The sequence below is a fragment of the Ursus americanus genome, chromosome 13 (genome assembly GCF_024610735.1).
Source record: "Ursus americanus isolate L20-20 chromosome 13, mUrsAme1.1.p, whole genome shotgun sequence".
NCBI classification, from domain to species: domain Eukaryota; kingdom Metazoa; phylum Chordata; class Mammalia; order Carnivora; family Ursidae; genus Ursus; species Ursus americanus.
This window is the reverse complement of record NC_142139.1, coordinates 39,359,833-39,383,063: the sequence shown is the minus strand read 5'-3', so window position 1 is coordinate 39,383,063 and position 23,231 is coordinate 39,359,833. Positions and strand designations below refer to the sequence as shown.

The 23,231-nt window shown below is 34.8% G+C and overlaps 1 protein-coding gene across 4 annotated transcripts in view; it reads left to right on the top strand.

Moving 5' to 3' along the window:
* LRBA (LPS responsive beige-like anchor protein) overlaps positions 1–23,231 on the top strand; it is a 791,030-nt gene that overhangs the window by 229,859 nt on the left and 537,940 nt on the right. For all 4 annotated transcript variants that reach the window (XM_087866503.1, XM_045798851.2, XM_045798849.2 and 1 more), the window contains 6 exons: positions 12,848–13,900; positions 14,842–15,020; positions 16,049–16,202; positions 16,586–16,766; positions 20,187–20,314; positions 20,802–20,909. In XM_087866503.1, coding sequence (XP_087722629.1) covers positions 12,848–13,900; positions 14,842–15,020; positions 16,049–16,202; positions 16,586–16,766; positions 20,187–20,314; positions 20,802–20,909 — 1,803 coding nt within the window. The remainder of the gene's footprint in view (positions 1–12,847; positions 13,901–14,841; positions 15,021–16,048; positions 16,203–16,585; positions 16,767–20,186; positions 20,315–20,801; positions 20,910–23,231) is intronic.

Below are 23,231 nucleotides of genomic sequence, written 5' to 3'. Positions count from 1 at the left end.
CAAGAGTCAGAGGCTCAATCGACTACCCCACCCAGGCGCCCCTGTATACTGTTTTATATTTGAATCATGTGAATTGTAGGGGAGGAAAAGCTTTTCCTTGACCCTCTTAGAGTCCCTGGCTGGGCCTGAAAATTAAACTGACAAATAGAGATTAACAGAAAAAAAGCATATTATAAGAAAATGAAAGACCGAAAGAAAGGGTTAAGCCTGAGTATTTTTATACTAGGTTTGATGAAGAGTGGAAAGTCATGGAAAAACGCAATAGGACAGAGGGTATGAACTAAGGGTAGTAAACTGGGGGAAAATTAGTAAGACCTGTTCATTTGGATTCTCTTTGGCATAAGGAATGCTCCTTTCCTTTGGGGTTTAGGGAGAGCGAAGGAGATCAGAGAGGTCAGGGAGTTCCTCCTGCAACTGCTTTCTCTCAAATTTCCTTCATCTTAAAATATTCAGTATGCCAGTGTGCCATATTCTGTGGTAGTGCGTTCTGAACCCTGTCAAAATCTATTACCCTATTCAAACAGTGCTTTTAAGTTTATTATGTGGTGAATGTATAGTGCATATTATATATAGGACTTGTTTTCCTCACAGAATTGTTTCTCTTTGTTATTAAATTAAAAAATGTATTTTTATGGGATGCCTGGGTGGCTCAGTCAGTTAGGTGTCTGACTGTTGATTTCAGCTCAGGTCTCAATCTCAGGGTCACGAGTTCAAGCCCTGCCTTGGGCTCTGTGCTGGATGTGGAGCCTACTAAAAACAAAAAACAAAACAAAACACCTTTTTTTTTTTAGCTTATTTATTTATTTTTTTAATAACTAACTCTTCCTCTCTCTCTCTTTTTTTAAAATAACTAATTCTCTTAAGTAGTTTTCTTAGGATAGCCTAAGCCTTATACTTGATACCCCTCCATTAAGGTTGTATTAAGGTAGCATTTAAGAACTTAGGTTTAACCGGAATATTCAGATTTGTAACCAAGATGCTTTGTATAAAATAGATGAGTAAATATTTATAACCTTATAAATAATAAGTTGACTTTTATTGTATCTATTACCTTATACCATTGTTGTTGCAAGCTGTGGGATTAGAGCCTCTGTAAAAGATCTGTTGTGTGGTAGTGATCATTTTGAGCTATGCTGATTGATATCCCATATAGGAAGATTCAGCTGTTTTTAAAGATGCTTATCAGCTATGAAATATTGGCATCCTAAGAATTAGAAGTTAGTGTGTCATATTCAGCTGATATTTCCATAGGAAAATAACATACCATGAAAAGATGCATTTGCTTGAAAAAGAAGGCCAGTTCCTAAACTTTGCCTAACATTTAAAAGTCTCAGTTTTTATAGGTTAAAATCTTTTAAATATATGGATTAATAATGTTAATCTTTTGATGTATTATATTAATCTTTTATCTCCTAATTAGTAAATTTGAGTACAGATTAAGCTGAAAGTAATGGCAAAATAGATGTTGTAGTTATTAGTTCAAGAGTATCTTTAACTCTATAGTAGTTTATAGAAGTGCTTTCCAAACATTACAAACAGCTATAGATTAGCTGTCAAATGATTGTGAAGATTAATGACTAGTCTTTTAGCTGGGTAATTTAGAACAATATCTGGTAATTAATTAGGAATTATCAGTCACAAATACCTTTAGGAAAAACAGTACCAAAAAAGATAACAACAAGGATAATTGCTTAGTTGCCATTTAGCTTTTAGAGTATTGAAGTAAATCAAAGAGAAATTTCAAAATCAAAGTCAGAATTTTGAAAGAATTTCTAGTATTTACAGAATAAAGAGTAAACAAGTTGGTTTGCTTAGGAGATACAAAGCACTATTTAGAACAGATTTGACTGCAAATCTGTATAATACAGAAAGAAAGATACTCCCTGTGGCACCTTCAGGATGTACTTTATGAAAGTGTACATTGCTTTGAATTGAAATGTGTATTATTATTATTTTAAACTAGGCTCTGTACTGGGTGTATAATCCAGTGTGGGGCTTGCACTCATGACCCTGAGATCAAACCGTGAGCTGTGATAAAGAATCCAGGACTTAACCTACTGAGCCACCCATGCGCCCCTGAAATATGTATTATATAAACCATCTTTTGCTCTTGAAATTTTAACATAAAATGATATTTTTAACCTATCTTTTTATTATTTATATACTTATTTTTTAAGAAGTTTATTTAGTTAGGGGTGCCTGAGTGGCTCAGTCGGTTAAGCATCTGCCTTCTGCTCACGTCGTGATCCTGGGGTCCTGGGATCGAGCAGCATGTCAGGCTCCCCGCTGGGCAGGGAGTCTGCTTCTCCCTCTCCCTCTGCCCTGCCCCCAGCTTGTGTTCTTTCTCTCACTCTCAGATAAATAAATAAAATCTTTAAAAAAAAGTTTATGTAAGTAAGCTCTACATCCAACGTGGGGCTCAAAGTCACAACCTTAAGATTAAGAGTTCCACACTGTTCTGACTGAGCCAGCCAGGTGCCCCTAACCTATCTTTTTAAATGGCCAGTTGAAAGTTTGTCTGCTGGTCATGAATATAGCTAGAAGGTGACAAAGAAATATATTACACAAAATTACACTTTATCTTTAGAATGAAGAGTCTCATGTCAAATGGTTAAAAAGAATATGTTGATAGTCAACATAAGTTGACTTAAGTTGTAACTTAAGTGAATACTGGCAAGAACATCATGAATACAGAAATGCATGAGGTAATTTGTGATAGCAAAAATATATATCATCTATTGGCTCTGAAGAGGGCAATGGAAATACAAGAGAAATTCCTTAAACTGAGTATAACCAGCAGAGAAGGTCAGTTCTATGTAACGCACTACACTAGTTCCCCCTTACCCGGAGAGAATGTGTTTGTTCCAAGACCCCCAGTGGATGCCTGAAACAATGGATAGTACTGAACCCTGTATGTACTTCGTTTTTTTCCTATACATACATACCTATGATAAAGTTTTATTTACAAATTAGGCACAGTAAGAGATTAACAATAATAAATAGTTATAAAATAGAACAAGTATAACAATATACTATCATAAGTTATGTGAATGTGGTCTGTCTCTCTCAAAGTATCTTACTGTATTCATCTTTCTTCTTCCTGTGATTTGAGATGATAAAATGCCTATGTGATGAATGAGGTGAGGTGTATAGATGTAGGCATTGTGATATTGCATTATGGCTACTATTGACCTTGTGGCAATACATAAGAAGGAGGATCATCTGCTTCAGGTGACCCTGGATCATTGAGCCATAGCTATGTTGGTGGCTGGATGTCAGGAGCACGTGATGTCAATGGTTGGGGATGCTCGATAGTTGGAAGGTTGTTTTTGCAGAAAACCTTTTGGGAGAACATTGTAATGGGAGTTGTTGACTTTATTTTAGATGCATGAAAGTGTTGCTGCAGAAGTTGTAATCCTTTGGTGATCAGATGTGTGACTTAAATGCTCCGTTCCAAGGATCATATTCCATAATTTTCTCCTTCAGTGTTGGTGCCATTTGAAATACTTAGGCAAATTTCTATATGTCCACATTGCTGGTTCTCCTTCCATTTCTTCTTCCTCTGTAGATGATTCAAAAAGTTTTCCTAATTCCTCATTTGTTAACATTTTTCAGTGGCTTCTAATATATTCTTCCACTTCATCATTAAGCATTTCAGCAAATCCTTTCCACTAACTTGTCTTGCTGAGTGAATGATTTTCCCAACTTCTCCATCAACCCTGGGAAGCCTTTAAAATCATTCATGACTTCATAGGTTCTTCCAGCAGGCATTTATAGTTTCTGGTTTTAATTCATCCATTGCAGCTTTGATGAATGAATGTTACTGCATCAGCAATAATGAATGATTTCCAGCATTGTATTATGTCCAGATTGGGCTCTTCATCAGTTGCTGGTCAAATGTAATCAGATACCAGATGGATGGCTGTGGCCCTGACAAACCAAATGATGTCCTGGTCAAGGGGCTGAAACAGTGAGGTTGTATTTGGAGGTAAAAATACAACCTTAACATTTTCATTTTCAAACCAAAATTCAGGTTTCAAGGTGACCAGGTACATTGTCTATAATAGGACTTCAAATTCTAACCCTTCCTCTTCCAAGTATTTTTTCACTTCTGGGATGAAACATTGGTGGAACCATTTTATTAATAAGATGGTTGACACCCACACTTTCTGATTATGTTGCCAGAACACGGGCATTTAATTCTCGTCTTTGTTTTTGAGAGCATGTGAGTTCTTTGCTCTGTACACGATGCCTGGCATTATTATATGCTCTGTAGCATTGCTGCGTAGTACCAGAGTTAATCTGTGCTTCCATGTTTTATGCCCTAGTGCCTCCTTTACATTTTTGTGAATGTAGGTTCTATTGGACATCTTCCGGAAGAGCCCAGTTTCATTGCAGTTGAAGACTTGCTTTGGATGGTGTCCTTTCCCTTTTTTTTTTTTTAATGTCTCTTAAATTATTTATTTATTTATTTAAAAATTTTTAGCCGCTCTATCCGATTTTATTTTTTAATCTCTACACCCAACATGGGGCTTACAGTCATGACACCAAGATCAAGAGTCACATGCTCTACCGATTGAGCCAGCCAGGTGGCTTGGTGTCCTTTCTCTTTAATCAACTTCTTCAACTCTGCCATAAATGTGGCAGCAGCTACTTCATCAGCAGATATAGCCTTTCTAGTAGTTTTTATATTTTTCCGTCCAAATCTATTCCTGAAATTGTGTAACCATCCCTTGAAGTAAATGGCTTGGTGTCACTCTTTTCAGGAGATCTCTTCCTAAAGTCTTTGTTGAGGCTCAATGCTTTCTGGCACATGTTACTGTCAGTTGGAACACGTTTACCATTCATGTCTTCCACCCACAAATTTAATGCCTTTTCCATCTTAACTAAGCACTTACCACACACTATAGCCATAACTTTTGTAGTCTGAGATGTGACAGCAAAAATAGTACAGTTTTTTTTTTCCTCTTCACAGTTTCACAGATAGAAGATTCTTTCTTACTGTAGATCTCAGCAACCTCACCATATGAGTTTTTTCTTTTCCTTTTATTAAGTTGAAAATGTCCACCTTTTTGCTTAAAAGAAGGATTTTACGACTTCTCTTTGGCATGTATGAATTGCCAGCTCACAACTCTTGCACTTTGGGACCATTATTAAGTGAAATAAGGGTTACTTGAACACATGTATTGTGATACTGTGACAGCTGATCTGATAATTGAGATGGCTACTGAGTGACTAATGGGCAGTGTATGCAACACGGACATGCCGGACGAAGAGATGATTCACGTCATGGGTGGGATGGAGTGGGATGGTGCGTGATGCTGCTCAGAATGGCACACAGTATGAATCTCATGAATTGTTTATTTCTGAAATTTCCCATTTAATATTTTTAGACTATAGTTGACCGTGGGTAACTGAAACTGTGGGAAGTGAAACCATGGGTGAGGGCGGGGAGACTCTGTATACTATGAATACAGTAAAGTATTATCAAAGTTTTGTTTAGCTGAGACCACTATGTTAGTGACCTTAATAAAAACGTTAATATAAAACCATGAATGCTTTTGTTCAGGACTATTTTCATTTTACAGATTTTTTCTAAGTTTATACCAATTACCAAATAACTCAAAATATATAATTACTTGTAGTATTTGGATGTAATCATGTAGATCAGATATTAAGGTTTCAAGATGTCCATTAAATTCCTGTTGTTTAAGATGACAATTGGCATTCATCTTAAAAATTATGTTGGGCAAAGATCGTCATAGGATTTTGATATTTTACTCTACTGTTTTAATACACTGAATGAATTTTGTAGTGTCAGTAATGTAGGTTCTAACTTTTCGTCCCAAGTCTGTTTCCTTTATTCTTTAAAACAATGCTCAGTATAGGAGCATACTTAGTTTTGGGATGGATTACAATATTTTTGCTGATAACTTTCTTTTGTGATATGTATGTTAGTTGAACGAGGGTAAGGCAGCAGTTCCCCCCTGCCCCCGTTAGGGAATATCAATGTTGGGTTTGTCATAGGATGAAAATTTATCCTTACTCTACTAATTATCCAGTGTTTTAGCTTATTTGTTATTTGGATTTATTTTTAGTTTTTTTTTTTAAGATTTATTTATTTATTTGAGAGAAAGAGCACATGCAAACAAAGGGAGGAGCAGAGGAAGAGGGAGAGAGAAAATCCAAGCAGACATCCTGCTGACCTCAGAGCCTGACTTGGGGCTTCATCCCAGGACCCCGAGATCATGACCTGAGCCAAAATCAAAAGTCGGATGCTTAACCAACTGAGCCACCCAGGTGCCCCTTGATTTATTTTTAGTTTTAGTCACTAAAAGTTTTATAGTTTATTTATATTCTGACACCTCACACTTTGTTGATTTTTTACATGTTTTTCCAGAACCGTGTTTGCAGCGGTTCTGTCAGTCTGTATAACTTGGTATCTTGGAATACTAACTCAGAATACATTTAACACTAGTAAAACATTTATGATTGTTTTCACTTAATGCCTCTCTTCTGTCTTTTGTATTTTATATTTAATTGATGCAAACTTATATTTACATATGTGTCTGTGATGATCTTGACATATTCAGACTAATTTTTTTGGTGTTCATTTGTCTTGAATTATAATTTATATTTCACGAGAATAGAAAACTCTTCTGTTTTTAGGTGGTGCATCTTGTGACTGCTGCTAACCTGTTATAGTGCAATAAATTTTGACTGGAAGAACATGACTTTGTTATATAGAACAATTTGCTAGATGCACATCTGTCTCAACAGCATGATTGCTGGTAGATCTTTTTATGCCTTGGTGGCCACCAATGCAGTAGAAATAGCATACATTTAGAACAGTATACCAGTGAACATTTAAGCCTGCTGTTTGTGGTGAGACCAGCCTTTGGGTCCGTTTCCAAACTTATTGCCAAAAACTTTGTCTTTTCCAGCTACTTAGCCTGAGTATGGGCTTTAGAAAATTTCCCAGCCTATTACTATTTATCTTTGATGTCTATCATGCATGTGTACTACCTTTCTCCCCAGGATATACCCCTTTTATTTTCTGCAAAGTCGATGCTTACATTAAAAATATTTTTTTGGCATTTTGTATATATAAAATTCTGTATTTTGAATTTTTTATTTATTTTTTGCCCTTAATATCTTTTATTTGGGAGCTACAGATCTTATTTATTTTTAAGTCTGTGACCCTGAAACCTCCATTTGTTGTTTTTTAAATTTTTATTTAAATTTTAGTTAACATACAGTGTAATATTAGTCTCCGATGTATAATACAGTGATTCAACACTTCCATACATCATCCAGTGCTCATCACAACAAGTGTGCTCCTTAATCCCCATCACCTATTTAACCCATCTCTCCACCCACCTCCCCCCTGGTAACCATCGGTTTATTCTCTGTAGTTAAGAGTCTGTTTCTTGGTTTGACCCCCTCTCTCTCTCTCTCTCTCTCTCTCTCTCTCTCTCTTTTTTTTTCCCCTTTGCTAATTTTTTTCCCTTAAACTCCACAAATGACCAAAATCATATGGTGTTTGTCTTTCTCTGACTAATTTTTCTTAGCATAATTGTCTCTAGCTCCATCCATGTGGATATAATTGGCAAGGTTTTATTCTTTTTTATGGCTGAGTAATATTCCATTGTAATATACCACATCTTCATTATCCATTCATTAGTCGAAGGACATTTGGGCTCTTTCCAGAGTTTAGCTATTCTAGATGATGTTGTTATAAACACCAGGGTGCATGTATCCCTTTGAATTAGTATTTTTGTATTCTTTAGGTAAATACCTAGTAGTACAATGGCTAGATCGTAGGGTAGTTCTATTTTTAACTATTTGAGGAACCTCCATACTGTTTTCCAGAATGGCTGTACTAGTTTGTATTGCCACGAACAGTGCAGGAAGGTTCCCCTTTGTTCATGGTCTTGCCAACACATGTTGTTTCTTGTGTTGTTGAGTTTAGCTATTCTGACAGATATGAGGTGATAGCTCATTGTAGTTTTGATATGTATTGCCCTGATGCTGAGATGTTGAGCATCTTTTCATGTGTCTGTTCGCCATTTGTACGTCTTCTTTGGAGAAATGTCAACTCATGTTTTCTGCCTGTTTTTTAATTGGATTATTTGTTTTTTTGGGTGTTGAGTTGTATAAGTTCTTTATATATTTTGGATACTAAGCCTTTATCAGATATGTCATTTGTAAATATCTTCTCCTATTCTTGAGGTTGCCTTTTAGTTTTGTTGATTGTTTCCTTCGCTGTGTAAAAGCTTTTTATTTTGATGAAGTCCCAATAGTTTATTTTTGCCCTTATTTCCCTGGCCTCATGAGACATATCTTTTTTTTTTTCTTAAAGATTTTATTTATTTATTTGACAGAGATAGAGACAGCCAGCGTGAGAGGGAACACAAGCAAGGGGGAGTGGGAGAGGAAGAAGCAGGCTCCCAGCGGGGGAGCCTGATGTGGGGCTCAATACCAGAACTCTGGGATCACGCCCTGAGTCGAAGGCAGACGCTTAACGACTGAGCCACCCAGGCGCCCCTCATGAGACATATCTAGAAAGAAGTTGCTACAGCTGATGCCAAAGAACTTATTGCCTGTGTTCTCCTCTAGGATTTTTATGGTTTTAGGTCTCACATTTAGGTCGTTAATCCATTTTGAACTCATTTTTGTGTTTGGTATAAGAAAGTGGTCTAGTTTCATTCTTTGCATATTGCTGTCCAGTTTCCCTAATACTGTTTGCTGAAGAGAAATTCTTTTTCCCATTGGATATTCTTTCCTGCTTTCTCAAAGATTAATTGACCTTATAGTTGTGAGTTCCTCTCTCATTTTTCTGTTCTGTTCCATTGATATCTGTGTCTGTTTTTGTGCCAGTACCATACTGTTTTGATCACTACAGCTTTGTAATATAACTTGAAATCTGGGATTTTGATACCCTTATACAACCCATTTTAGAGAGGAGAAATATAAGCAGCAGAAAAGTCAAGTGACTAGTCCAGATTCACAAAAGAGAAATGAAAAACATGTTCAAGGGTCAGTTGAGGAACTCTCCCAGATAGTAGAACCGAAAGACAAAGCCTTGGAAAATAGAGAAATGGTAAGAAAATTAGAGGACTATTCAGTGCAATGTCAAAAGATACTAATCCCAGAAAGTGAGAATACGTGAAAAGGGGGACAAATGTATAAAATAAAATTGATTCAAGAAAATTTCCCAGAACCAAGGATATTTGTTGCTAGATTGGAAGGCCCAGTGGATATTTAACACAATGGATGAAAATAGACCTATGTTGAGAATCAGTGTGAAATTTGAAAGCACTAGGAGCAAAGAGATTTTACAAGATTTTACAGGGAACAGAATAAGTCTTATAAAGGATCAGGAATCAGAGTAGGCTCAGACTTCCCAACAGTAAGCACAGAAATAAGAAGGCTATGAAGAAATACTTTTCAAATTCTGAGGTTAAATGCTTTCCAACCTGTGGTTTTATAATCAATCTACTAATCAAGTATAAAGGTAAAATAAATATGTTTTCAGGTCTCAAAAACTTAGTTTATATATACCCTTTTTTCAAGAAGGTACTGGAGGATATACAGCACCAAAAGGAGAGAATGAAACGAAGAGAAAAATTTGGGACATAGGAAACAGGAGAGGCGACATAGAAGAGAGATAAGAAGGGATCTCCAGGACAATGGAGAAAGGAGATCCCGTAATGGCAGCTGTGTAGTAGACATATGACAGTCCTTCTAAATTGGAACAGTTTACTTAATAGACAGATATGGGGGGAAGCTATTGTCAATGAAATGCCAGCTACCTTTATAACAGTTTTTTAAAAAACCTGAGAGCAAATTACCTACATGTGATGGGCCCATATTCTTAGAACTACTTGACTTGTCTTGACCATGTACTGATTCAGTTCGTGCTCTCTCTTCTACTTCTCCTGCGTGGATCACTTGAGCTTTCTCATTTCACTGCTTGAAAAAGTGGTCTGCTTTGATTTACTTCTGAGAGTAGAGGTAGACTGTGGTGAGAATTGGAAAATATAAAGTAGTCTACTTCCTCTATCTTATTCATGTCAGTTATTTATTACCTGGCCCACACTCAGGTGCTTCAATTCTCCTGACCTGTGTATTTCCCAGTATTTCCTAATGGCCTTGCCGACAGACTTCCCAGGAATAGCCTTATGTATCCTCTTAGAGAAACTGAAGCCCTGTTCCAATTCATTGATTCTCTGTAGCTTGTCTTCTAGTAGCCTTTAGTTAATTACAGTAATATTGCCCTTTCCTCATAAAGCTGGCTAGGTTTGTGCTGTACTTGGCTTCCCAAACTAAACATGATAAGTATGTTTACTATATAGTAGTAGAACTGTTAAAAAAAAAACATGTAGGAAACAGTAAAAATGTTAGGATTGTGATTTCCTCTTGATAGAGTTGGGGAAGTTGAGGATGGGCACATAGAGGAATTGTGAGGTAGTAGTGTTCCATTTCTTGACATGGATAGTAGGTATATGGGATTTAAAGATTATTCTTTAATCTGTGTATAAACTGTATATATTCATGTTTATTGATATATTTTATAATGAAATTTTAAAAATCCTTAATTTGAATAAAATCAAAGCAAATGATTATAGAAAACTAAACTTATACACTAAAGGATCTATTTTCAAAATCACTGTGAGGTTGGTAGTATGAAACTTGCCTTCCTTAGACAATAATAATTGTCATATCAGTGTAATAATGATCTTCCTAAAGTCAGATTTCCAAATAGACTGAATGATACCTTAAGAAATCAGACATCTTTCTCTTACTCAGAATTTTCTGATGGCTCTCTCACATTCAGAATAAAATTCAAAGTCTTTAATACAGTCTATAATTCTCTGTAAGTATGATCTAGCCAATGCCTACTTCTGTAACCTTATCATCTACAGTTCTCTTTCAACTTATTGTTCCTCAAACATACCAAGCTCATTTTGGCGACCAGGGACTTTGCATTCATTTTTCCTCCTTCCTGAAGCTCTTTTCCTTTTGATATTCGTGTAACTTGTTCTCTCACTTTATTCTTACCTCTGTTCAATGTAATATCCTTAGAGATCTTCCCCAGTTACTGTAGTTAAACTCACCCTCCCACCTAGCCTGTCATCTTCAGTTACTCTCTTTTTTCCCCTTCAAAGCTCTATTACTTAACGTTATCTTATATTTTTGTATTTTTATGTTGTCGGTTTCTTTCATTAGAATGTAAGTTCTATGAAGGCAGGGACATTGTATTGTTCATCACACAGTGCCTGGAATGCTTTGGATGTTCAGTAAATTTTGCTGAATAAATGAAGAGGAATTGGTCAATTGAAATAACTTAGGTCAGGGAACCTGTCTTACTGAGTTGGTAGAGCATGAGACAGTCTCAGGGTCGTGAGTTCAAGCCCATGTTGGGTGTAGAGCCTACTTAAAAACAACAACAACAACAACAATAACAACAGAAACTTAGTTCAGGAAAATGTTTGCTTTCTGGTTATAAAAGAAATTGGTATTTTGTTAATGTTTACTGTGCTGTTTTACTCTATGGTGTGAAATATATGCATTTCATTTTGAAATATTCAAAAAAGTTTCCCAAATATTTAGAATTAGGAAAATGTTTATTTCCTAAACATTTCTATTTTGAACTGTATTCCATTATGGCGCAAGCATACTGTATATATCCTGAGTAAAGGCTAGTAAATTGCTATAAAAATATGTGCATAATGCATTATTTATATGTTTGTTTGCCTTTTACCCATGTGTATACATGCCTACGATTCAAAAAGGTCTATGGATCTTTGTGCACAAAAAATCATCTTTTGTTGTCATTTACTACCATCCTCCCATACTAGGGCTCAGTAAAGGTTTGTTGTAAAGGTTCAGTTTGCTGTGTATATTATAGTAGTGTAGATTATAGGGACAGATAGTTGTAGCATTGGTAAGCTTAATTATGCCTATACTTTCTGCATGTATTACACTTCTTTTTGGGGGGGTGTTTCCTATTATAATACCAGTGGCAATCACATAATGGTAGCTATAATAAACTTTGATAAGAAAATTATCAAGGTAAATGGGTACAAGGCTAACCATGATATGGGGATGTTTACAGTGCCAGTTACATAGTAGTCATTCACATGGAAGTGGAATGAATGGATGGATGGATGGATGACCTGGAACTTGCAAATTATTTTGACCAGTGTAGACTTTGAAAATTGTGGTCGACCTTTGGGGAATGGTTGTATTCTTTTTTCATTGCTGAAAGAATTTGTATTAGCTTAGTAAGAAAATGTTTTACTACCTTAATAAATATATGGAGAGCTGCTGTAATAGTGGGCATAATTAATTGATTTTTTTTTCTCTGTTGGGGATGAATCATGGGGAAATGGGTTTTCATTGCAATTGAAACAATGTACTATTTAGGGCACAAAGCCCTTCACAATGGTATATATATATATATTTAGTTGCTGGTACAAGTTAAAGAGGTCAGTATATTCAGTATAGTATATACATGGTATATATATGCAGTATATATCGATATTGTAGGGTAGTATATTCTTTTCATATACATGTCTAAGAATAGACTAAGAATGTTCTTATTGTGGTTTAATGCCGTGCTACCTGTCAGCATTAAGTCTAGCTATCATTTTTTTTTATTTTGTGTTTTTGTGATTGACTTACTTTTTATTTTATAAGATAAGGATATTCTAAGAAAATTACCTTATTGCATTATATAAAACATTTATTTGAAAAATTGTTAAATATTTTTTTTTATGTTCTGTATACCCCTTTCTTTCTTTTTTTTCATATTTTGACTGATCTTATGTTTTTCATCTAGGTCACTTTTGAAATACACAAAGAAAATCTTGCGAATATGTTTAGAGAACACCAGGGAAAAGTTGATGAAGAAATAGGACAATGTTCAAGTCCAGTTGAAGCAGTCTCTGCCATTATCAGGGATGTTAATGTTTCAGTATCATCCCAGCAATCAGATGTGAAGCCTTGTCCTGTGTCTCCTCATATCACCAGAAATAGTGATGAAAAGTCAACTGTTAAGAAGACAATTTCAGTAGACTCCGCTTCCAACGTTGAACTGCAGACTCCTAACGCATCTAATGAAGAAAGGAAAACTGGTCAAGAAAGTCAAGAGTTACTATATGAAGTCCCGGTAGAAGACACACTGATAAATGAAATAGTTAATACAGGTGATTTAGAAGTATCCTCTGATATGATAGAAGCTGAGACTGTTTCCTCTAATTCTTTTAAAACAAGTGGCAAAGATATAATGACTGTTAGTGAAGTAACTGCTTCTATAAGTTCTCCTTCAGAAGAGGATGCCTCAGAGGTGCCAGAATTATTGGATAAGTCTATAGTAGAGGAAGATGATGATGATTACGTAGAACTGAAGGTAGAAAGTAGTCCTACTGAGGAAGCCAGTCTATCCACAGAGCTCCAAGCAGATAGTTTGTCTCCAGCTGCATCTGAAGCCAGTGAAAGACTGGACATGCTTAGTAATGACAACAAATTAATATTTCAAGACCAAGAATCTCTAAGTAAGAAGCAAACTGATGGTGAAACTCAAGATTCCAAAGATTCTGGAATCTTGACTATGACAGCATCAGGGTCTTCAGCTACCTCACCAGATACTACTGTTTCCCAGACACCTGTACAATCAGACGTTGGTGAGATGCTAGAGGAAGGGAAGAAAACAACTAACTTTGCAAGAGAAACCAAATTAATTGGTGATTCTCCTGTCTTTGAGTCTCCTACTACTTCTGAGCAGAGGATTGCTAAATTAGATGTTTCCAGTGTTGCTACAGATACTGAGAGATTGGAATTGAAGGCCAGTACAAACATGGAAGCATGTCATCCTCATCAACCTGTGCCCGAGGTGATTATATTTATTATCTTCTTGAAGTGTATTTGCATTGAATTAAAATAGTGCAAGTGTATATAGTTATATTTTATTTTGGAGTTTGTTCATACCCTATTTGCAATTATATAAATACAATGAATGTAAAGATTACATTTGTTATCTTTAGTGCAAGATTTTAGTGTGAGTTCATTAAATGGCAGTTTTTATTACCAAAGCATCACCAAACGTTACTACTTTCAAGTTATAGGATTGTAATAATTCCAGTTTATAAAGCAAATATTGGAAATACTTGCCTTTACCCTTTATTTGATAACCCAGTCATAGTTAGTACCTTAATTCTCCAACAAAATCTAGGACTGTCTTCCTGCAGAACCACCTGCCAGTGTATAATTTTATATATAAAGTATGTAGTTTAAGATTCCTTCCATGAGGAAACAGACCATGAGGTCTGTTTGCTTTGTAAGAGGGGAGGAGCCTTTCTGAGATCTAAAGGTACTTCTTTCTCCTTTACTAGTATCTCAGAGTGATTCAGGAGACAGTGGTTGATTGCATGTTGTCATTTCCCTTTCTGTTCAGCCAACCATTTTGTTGGTTCTTAGTTCTGTTATCTTTATGTTTGTTTTTAATTCTAACCAATTTATAATCCAGTACTGCCTTCTTTCATGCTAATATTCAAATCTAAGAATCATTTCTTTTAAAAAATGCTACATTTGCTGGCAATAATACTAACATGGTTGCAAGCTAATTACTGTTGAATTATGGTAGTTTAGCATTTTTTATAACTTCGCTCTAAATGTGTTAAAAGTTTTAATGTTATTACTCATTGATAATTTTTCTCTAATTTGGTTCCTTAGTATTTTAAAATATCATTTGTTAGATGAATTGCACTGAAGCTATTATATTATTAATGCATTCTTTGAATTTATTTTACTACTCTTTTAAATTTACTGTATTAGATGTCAAGGCGGCAGGAGGAACCAGGTCAAGGAACAGCACCAGATGGAGTTAATGGACAAAGGAGGGATTCCAGATCTGCTCTGTTTCGTATTCCTGAGTTCAAATGGTCTCAAATGCATCAGCGTTTGCTCACTGATCTATTATTTTCAATAGAAACAGATATACAGATGTGGAGAAGGTTTGTCCATATGTTTGTTACAGAAGATGTGTATAAAGTTTATTTTTGTTTGTTTGTTTGTTTTTTGGTTTTGGCTTTTTAGAGAGGGTGAGAGAGAATCTTAGGCAGACTTCATGCCCAGTGCGGAACCCAACGTGGGGCTTGATCTCACAACGCTGAGATCATGACCTGAGCTGAAATCAAGAGTGAGACTCTTAACCGACTAAGCCACCCAGGGAACCCCTGGTCTTTGTTTTCAAAGAAGTTTATATAGTTATCATTTTGCAATTAATTTCAGACATTTGGTTAAAAAGTAAAATATAAATTATTTCTTTGGTATAGTTTATTGAATTTACTTTTATTCTCCATTATAAAAATAAGCTACCCTGTCTGAAGTACAAGAACTTTAAAATCAGAGATTTTTAAAAAAATTTGCTGCAGATTTCCTGTAGCATATTTTATAGCATCTAATTCACCTAAAGGTAGATCTACTAAAGTGGTTTATTACTAGGAGTACTAAAAAAAAAATGGACTTTAAATAGAGCATCCAGTTCTCCAATGTAGTTTTGATATAAAACCTCTGTATAGTTCAGATTATCTATTGTATGATTTATGATTTAAAACGCCTAATTGGTTATTGTTATTTGTATACTACACTTAACACTGTTTGAAAACGTTTTATGGGATTATCTAAGAAAATGTTAATAGAAAGTTCATTTTTAATAGCACATTTAACGCCATCTACCTCTTAACTTTTGCTACACGACTTCTCAGTTTTGTTCCCAGTTAAGAATAATTCAATTTTTGGTATACAAGATGAATAGTGTTATATGTTTCAGCACTAAAAAGGGGCATGGATAGTATCTCCTGATATGGAATGGTCTACATCTTCTGAAGGAAGTACATCCTCAACTTGCCTGCTGTATCACTATCATTACCTCAGCTTTCAAGATGAAGTGAAAGCACCTTCTTATCCTCCCTCCCCTCAAGTAGGCAAACTGATTTCTTTTCTTTAGCTTTGTCAGTAAACATCATTTATCTTTGGCCAGCCATTCAACAAAGACAGTTATGGACTTCGTGAATAGCAGTGATAACGTCATCTTTGTACACAACACAATTCATCTCATCTCTCAAGTGATGGACAATATGGTCATGGCTTGTGGGGGTATACTGCCATTGCTTTCAGCGGCTACATCGGCTACAGTAAGGACTTAACTATTATATAAAATTGGTGTGAAAACATGATTGTTATGAATCTTCGTTAAGAGTTGAATGTGGTGGTTACGTATCATAGGCGTTCTAAGCCAAAAAAGCAACTGGATCTCTTACTGTTACCTGTTCCAGGAATAAAAGGACTAAAAAGTATGTCGATTTCTTAGGGATGAGTCAGCTAGTGAATATGGCTGATGGTGGTTCACCTGTACATTACCATTGCCTTCTTTTTAGATGAAAAAGGAAGTCATTCTGTTGAACTAGATATCTGAAAGCCTGGCTTTTTATAAAACTTAGAAATTTGGGAAATGCATCTAAGAAAACTAGATGTTGATGACAATATAGATGTAAATGTCAAATTTTGTTCCTTACAGCACGAGCTGGAGAATATTGAACCTACTCAAGGCCTTTCAATAGAAGCCTCTGTAACATTTTTGCAGAGGCTAATCAGCCTTGTGGATGTGCTTATATTTGCAAGTTCTCTTGGCTTTACTGAAATTGAAGCTGAAAAAAGTATGTCTTCTGGTGGAATTTTGCGACAGTGTCTTCGACTAGGTGAGATGTTAAAACCCGTTAGGAATTTACTTGAAGATTTTTCAGTAATCTTGACATACTAGATTGAAAATTATATTTCATCTGTTAGTGGAAAAATGTGTGCTAGACAATTTGTCATATGCTTTTTTTTAATCTCCAAAGAGTGAAGATTATGTATGTTCTATGCTATATTAGTAATTACAAAGTTGGCTAGGGGAAGGACATGTTTTAAAAAATCCAAGTTGATTGTGGTCACCATTACCACTCCTCCTCTGGTCTTTCTTTGCTCAAAAATAGTGCTTCTTAAATTTTAAGATGATTTCTACACAAGAATCACCAGAGGATCTTGTTAAAATGCAGTTAAATTATATAGGTCTGAGGTGAGGTCTATAATTGTCTAACAAATCCCAGGTGACGTTGAAACTGCTGTCTTAAAAACACGCTTGAGTGGCAGGGTTCTAAACTAGCATCATTCCAGTACAGCCTTTATCAAAATAAAGTGTGGTAATTTGTTGAAGCAGTTCCTGAAATTATTAAATCTCCGTTCTTCTCCTGGCAGCAGCTCTGGCTTAGGTAAAAGTTAAAATACATGAAAAGAAGTTTTAGTGTCATCAGGGCTTCCTTTGGTGAGGCAGAAGAATTTTTCTCTATGCAGAAAAGTTCTTGTATCTAGTTGTAAATACTGAGACTTTGTTAAGGATTTGCTTATTAAATGGAGAAAAGCAACTAGGGAGAGGGGGACGAAGAAATGCAAGTAAAACCTTTGGGAACTATGGCCGCATGAAGATAGATCAGAAATAAAGCATTTATGTATTATAACATTAAAAGTGGAAAATCTAATTATTTAGAAAGATTTTCCCATTTTTAGCAGAAATATCTATTACATGAACAGATAGACTTTTTTTGGTGCAATGATCATTTTTACTCAAAATGCTTTTCAGAGTACTTTTAAACGTAGGATGTTCTAAAGAACTGGATGTCACAGTTTTTAGAAGTTTGTTTTAAAATTTTAATTAAGAGATTCAAATGGTGAGTATAAAAAACCAAAAGCTACTCATTTATTGACTACTGTCATTTGTTATTGCAGATTTTCAGTGAGTCAGCAATTGTTTTCTTTTACTCATGAGGATATTTGAGATCAGAGAAATTAGGAAACGTATTTAAAATCCAAAAGCTATAATTGGTAAAGTTAGAATTGAATATAGTTTACCTTGTGTTCCTCTTCTTTCTGTTATAAATACTTCCTTAAATTTTCTGTTAGTAATACAATTTAAATATTTTTCACTCCATTAATTTTGTATGTGGCATTTTTAAAACTTTGTGACTTTTCTATAAAGAGTGTATTTCTGGAATTACAAGTATAAGGCTACACTATCAGTGTTTCACTATATTCAAGCATTAAATTTAGAAATTAGGGAAATAACTCTATCTCCCTCGTTTTCATGATTTAATCTACCCCAGCACCATGTCTTCTTATAAATGCAAGTGAGATTCAGAAAACAACTCATTCAAGATTTCTTTAATAGAGTATGGTAAGCTTGGTGTATAATCCAAATATTTGATCCCTGGTCTCCTCTTGTTCTTTTCTGAGGTTGGAGATAAGAAGGCAGGATGACAACAATAAGAGTAACTTGTACTACTGAGACTGATGAATGTGGCATAGTTTTTAACTTTGTGATACCCAAACTTGATTTTATTCAACCTGGGACAAAAGTAGTACAAAAGTTATTTTTCTGGGCCTGATTTTAAATTTGACAAAGTTATATTCCATATTTTCTCTTCCTCCTTCCCTCACTATACTCCTTCCTTTTCTCTAACTTTTGGTGTTCTCTTGCAACTTTCTGAATACTTCTCTGTCTCAATTCTTTGTCTGCTAGCCTTATGACAGTCTGGTGGTACTTAGAGTCCACATAGAAGTTTGCTATTTTGTCCCTGATTTGTTCTCCTACTCTTGTTCAGTTCAAATACCCTGAGTGCTAATGATTTGATTGGAAATTAAGATGATTTACATGATATCAAGCAATTCATAATCGCTTTTGCATTACCTGACTGATCATTTAAACTTCAAAATTAATTTCTAAGTAACCAGAGTAATTGTCTGATTGGGGAGACATATAGAGAGGTAATTGTTTTTTTGAACAGGTGATGCATTTAATTTACTACTTACTTTAAGCTGTTGTAAATGTTACATCCGAATTCTGGGATTTATATAACTCTTTCAGTGGTTAGCAAACAGTGCTATTACAGACTCTGTAATAGTTCATAATTACATATAACATGAATGCTATAAGATTTATGCTTAGAGAAGATCACCATTTTAAGAGTACAGTATTTATGAAAGTGTTCAGTCAAAAACAACAAAAAAGGTTAATATCTGGTAGTAATATACTGAAACATCAAATCTTGAACAAAGATTCGGGGAGCCTTTGGCTTATAAATACACTGGCTTCTATTGGATAAAATTCTTATTTTGAGTATGGTTGACACACAATTTACATTAGTTTCAGGTATACAACTTAGTTGAAAGGTTTGTACATTAGGCTGTGTCCAGTTATATTGCTGTTGCGGTATCATTGACTGTATTCCCTATGTTCTCTTTTTTATTCCCTTGATTTACTTATGCTATAACTGGAGGCCTATATCTCTCTCTCCCCTTCACCCATTTTGCCCACCTCCTACCACCCTCCCCTCTGGTATCCATCAGTTTGTTTCCTGTATTTATAGGCCTGACTGTACTTGTCGTTTGTTTATTCTTTCTTTTTTTCTAGATTCCACTTATGAGTGGAACTATTTGGTATTTGTCTTTCTCAGTCTGACTTGTTTCATTTAGCAAAATACTAGAGGGGTTATTTTGGATTGTATATTAATCACAGCCTCTTTCTTTTCTGTCCCCCACCTTTTTAATGGTTTTAATGAGATCCAGTAAAATGTAGATGCTGTAAATATTTTCTATAAATGCTATACCATCTGTCAGTCTCTATTAATATGCTATAACGATACATAGTAAGAAAAACATGCAAGTTTTAAGTTTAACTATTTTGCTTTGATGAAGGTGGTGGCAGGTTATTATCCTAGACTAGTTCATGGCAATGTGATTTGCTTTCTGTTCTTTTCTATCTTTCAGTTCTTTTCTTCCCTATCTTTTCCTTAATTAAGATCATTCTAGTTTAGCTTCGGTGAGATCTATGAAACACTGGCCTGTTGATTAAGATTCCTGAAATGATTTTCTCTTAGCACGGGGCCCTAACAGAGTAGCTAACAAAGTCAGAAAACAAACACTAGGTGATAAAGTCCAGGGACATTTTAGGAATTTGCTGAAGGTAATCTGTTTCAGATAAAAGCTTATGTAAATCATATTATGTAGGTGATTTTTATCCGTTCCAAAATCTTAAAAAAAATTTTTCTTTTCTTGCCCAATCTTATTCTTAAAATAAATTACAGTGTGTGCAGTGGCAGTAAGGAATTGTTTAGAGTGTCAACAGCATTCACAACTGAAAGCTAGAGGAGATAAAGCCAAAGGCCAGAAAACAATGCACAGCCTGATTCCCATGGGGAAATCTGCAGCAAAGGTAAGCATACAGAATAATTAATTAAATAAAGTGCCTTTTACTTTATGATTAAGATCTTAAATTTATTTGTTCATTTCAACAAAAAGTTAAATCTGACAGAGGTTCTGAAATAGTTATTTTAGTCTGTGGACATAACATTCAAATATTTGCGTTTAAATCTACAGTAAAGATTTGCTTATACTTAATCTTGTCTTCATTTCCAAATGTTTACTTTTCTTATGTCTTTGATACTTTTTCCTTTGAATATGTCAATTTGTATTTCATGTACTTCATAAGTTAACATGCAGTTTGTTTTTTCCTTTATGACTCCCTTCTGTAACCCTCACCTCTATTCCAGTACCCAAAAAAAGAAGAGAGAAGGAAGTAGGAAAAGTAAACTGGGAAGAACAGCATTATAACTTCCCCCCCCCCCCCCGGTATTTGGAAAACTGTGCTAATTTTTTTAAATGTCTACATAATGTATATATAAATTTTTTGTCTTAAATAGAGTCCTGTGGACATTGTAACTGGTGGTATATCTCCAGTAAGAGATTTTGACAAGCTCCTACAAGACATGGATATTAATCGGCTTAGGGCAGTTGTCTTCAGAGATATAGTAAGTTACAGTATTTCTTTCATAGACTCTTAGCTGATACATCTTTCCTCTAAGGTCAGAGTATTGAGAGTGAGAACTCTTTGTGATATAACAGTAGTTGATATTAGAGGGGCTAGTAACCAATTCTTTTGACAGTGATTTTAGAATCTTAGAATATTGGAAAGTATTATTTATATAAATGGAGTTAATATATCAGAGTAATAATACTAAAAATAATATATAGTTACATATTAAGCACTGTAAGTGCTTCACATGTCCTAAGTCCAACAACTTCTTGAGTTGTATACTTTTGTAATTCCCATTGTATAAATGAGGAATCTAAGGAACAGAGAGCTTGAATAATTTATTCAAGCTAACGGAGCTAGTAAATGATGGGATTCCAACCCAGCAGTCTTAAACTCCAGAATCTATACTCTGAAAGTAATGAAATGTTCAAATTCTGAATGGCATATTATTTTTACTGAATATCGGATCTTTTTCCCTTAAAGGAACAGAATTATGATACAAAGGTACATGACGAAATGGTGTGTGTGATGGTTTTAATTTTTAAAAACATGGTTGTTTTAGTTGATTTTGATGTAATGGCACAGTTTTGCATACAAATTGTAAAATTGTATAAGAGTCTAAAGATGAAAATAAAAATTATTTGTAATCCTACTGATCAGCATTTGTAATATTATCATTAGTTAATGTTTTTAGAATACTTACTGCCTCTTAAGTACTGGATGTTCTGCAAGTTTTTTTTAATAAACTTTATAACTTCAATTTTTAATTTTCCCTCCTCTTTTTGTAGGGTTTTAGTCCTCTCTTGAGTTCTTGACTAAGTTTTATACTCATATACAATTTGTTAGTAGTAGTTGAGGTAATCTAGTTACTAGCTATCGTTAATAGTTATTGCATTTTAAGCATTCAACTGGATGCTCTGTTTCATTTAATTCATGCAATAATCCTATGAGAAAGATAGAAGTATTGGATTAAATCATCTGCTTAAGATCACACAAGTATTAAGAGGTGGAAGTGGGTTAAGGATCTAGGGAACCTGGTTCTTGAAATTTTGATCTTAACCATTAGGTATACTGCTTCCCTAAATCTCCCCCCCTTTTTTTTTTTTTTTTGGCTTTTTGGTAGCTGTATCATTCTTTTAGTTAAGAAACCATTTACTTTTTTTTTTTTTTTCCAGAACCCACTGATTGTGGTTCATTTTGGGACCAAATACTGCTGCTGCTTTCTCTCCCCCCTTTTTTTTTCTTTGAGTCCATTGCCCTATAGTTTTGTTTTTCTTATAGTGATCTTTAAAAATCTATAATAGGTAATATAACTCTTTTGCTTTAAATATTCTCTAATGGCTTCCTGTAGCACTTAAAATGAAATAAAAACTCCTCATCCTGGCTCTATATGATTTGGCTCTTTAGAACTTGATAACAACTTTTTATTTCATGCTATTTGGATAAAGAATTAGATATCTCCTATGTTTAACATGTAATTTCTGAAAGTAATAAATAAAAAATTTTTTTTGTAATTAAAAAAGTTTTATAATCACCTTGTAGGAGTTTTAGAAAAGAGAAAAGACCGTATTTCCCAGACTCTGTCCCGGAGGCTCTTTTAGCATAAGCAAACTTTGATGAAAAAGGAAATGACCTTAGATCGACAGTATAAAGAAAGTTATTACCCTGAGGTTAAGTGCTAAACTTTTTAATCACTCTAATCTGAGTTCATGTTTGCTTTCTCACTTACTTTCTGTCTTTAGGTAAATTATTTCTCTAGGCCTCATCTTGTTCAAAGGGGTTAATGAATGTGTTTGAAGTATAGTATAGTGCCTGATCCATTGTAAGTATTCAGTAAGTGACAGCTACAATTGAAAACAAATTTATTTGGCGATTTAGGACTTAAACATATGGATCCCTTGGATGTTTCTTATTGGACAGAAATCAGGCTTGCATTATAAATTTTATACGGTAATAAGTAAATACTGAACTTATTAATGGGCTAAGAAGTAGATAGGCATAGATGATTTGTAATAGATTAAGACGTTACAATCAGGGGATGCCTAGGTGGCTCAGTCAGCTGATTGATCAACTGAAATCAACTCTTGATTTTGGCTCAGGTTATGATCTTAGGGTCATGACATGGAGCTCTGCCATCATGCTCCACGGTCAGTGCAGAGTCTGCTTGTCCCTCTCCTTCTGCTCCTACCCCTGCTCGTGCTCTCTCTCTTTCAAATAAATAAATAAAATCTTAAAAAAAAAAAAGATCAGGTAAGTTATTTATCTACATTTTTAATGTTGCCATCATTAGCAACAGTTCTTATAATAGTGTCAGGAT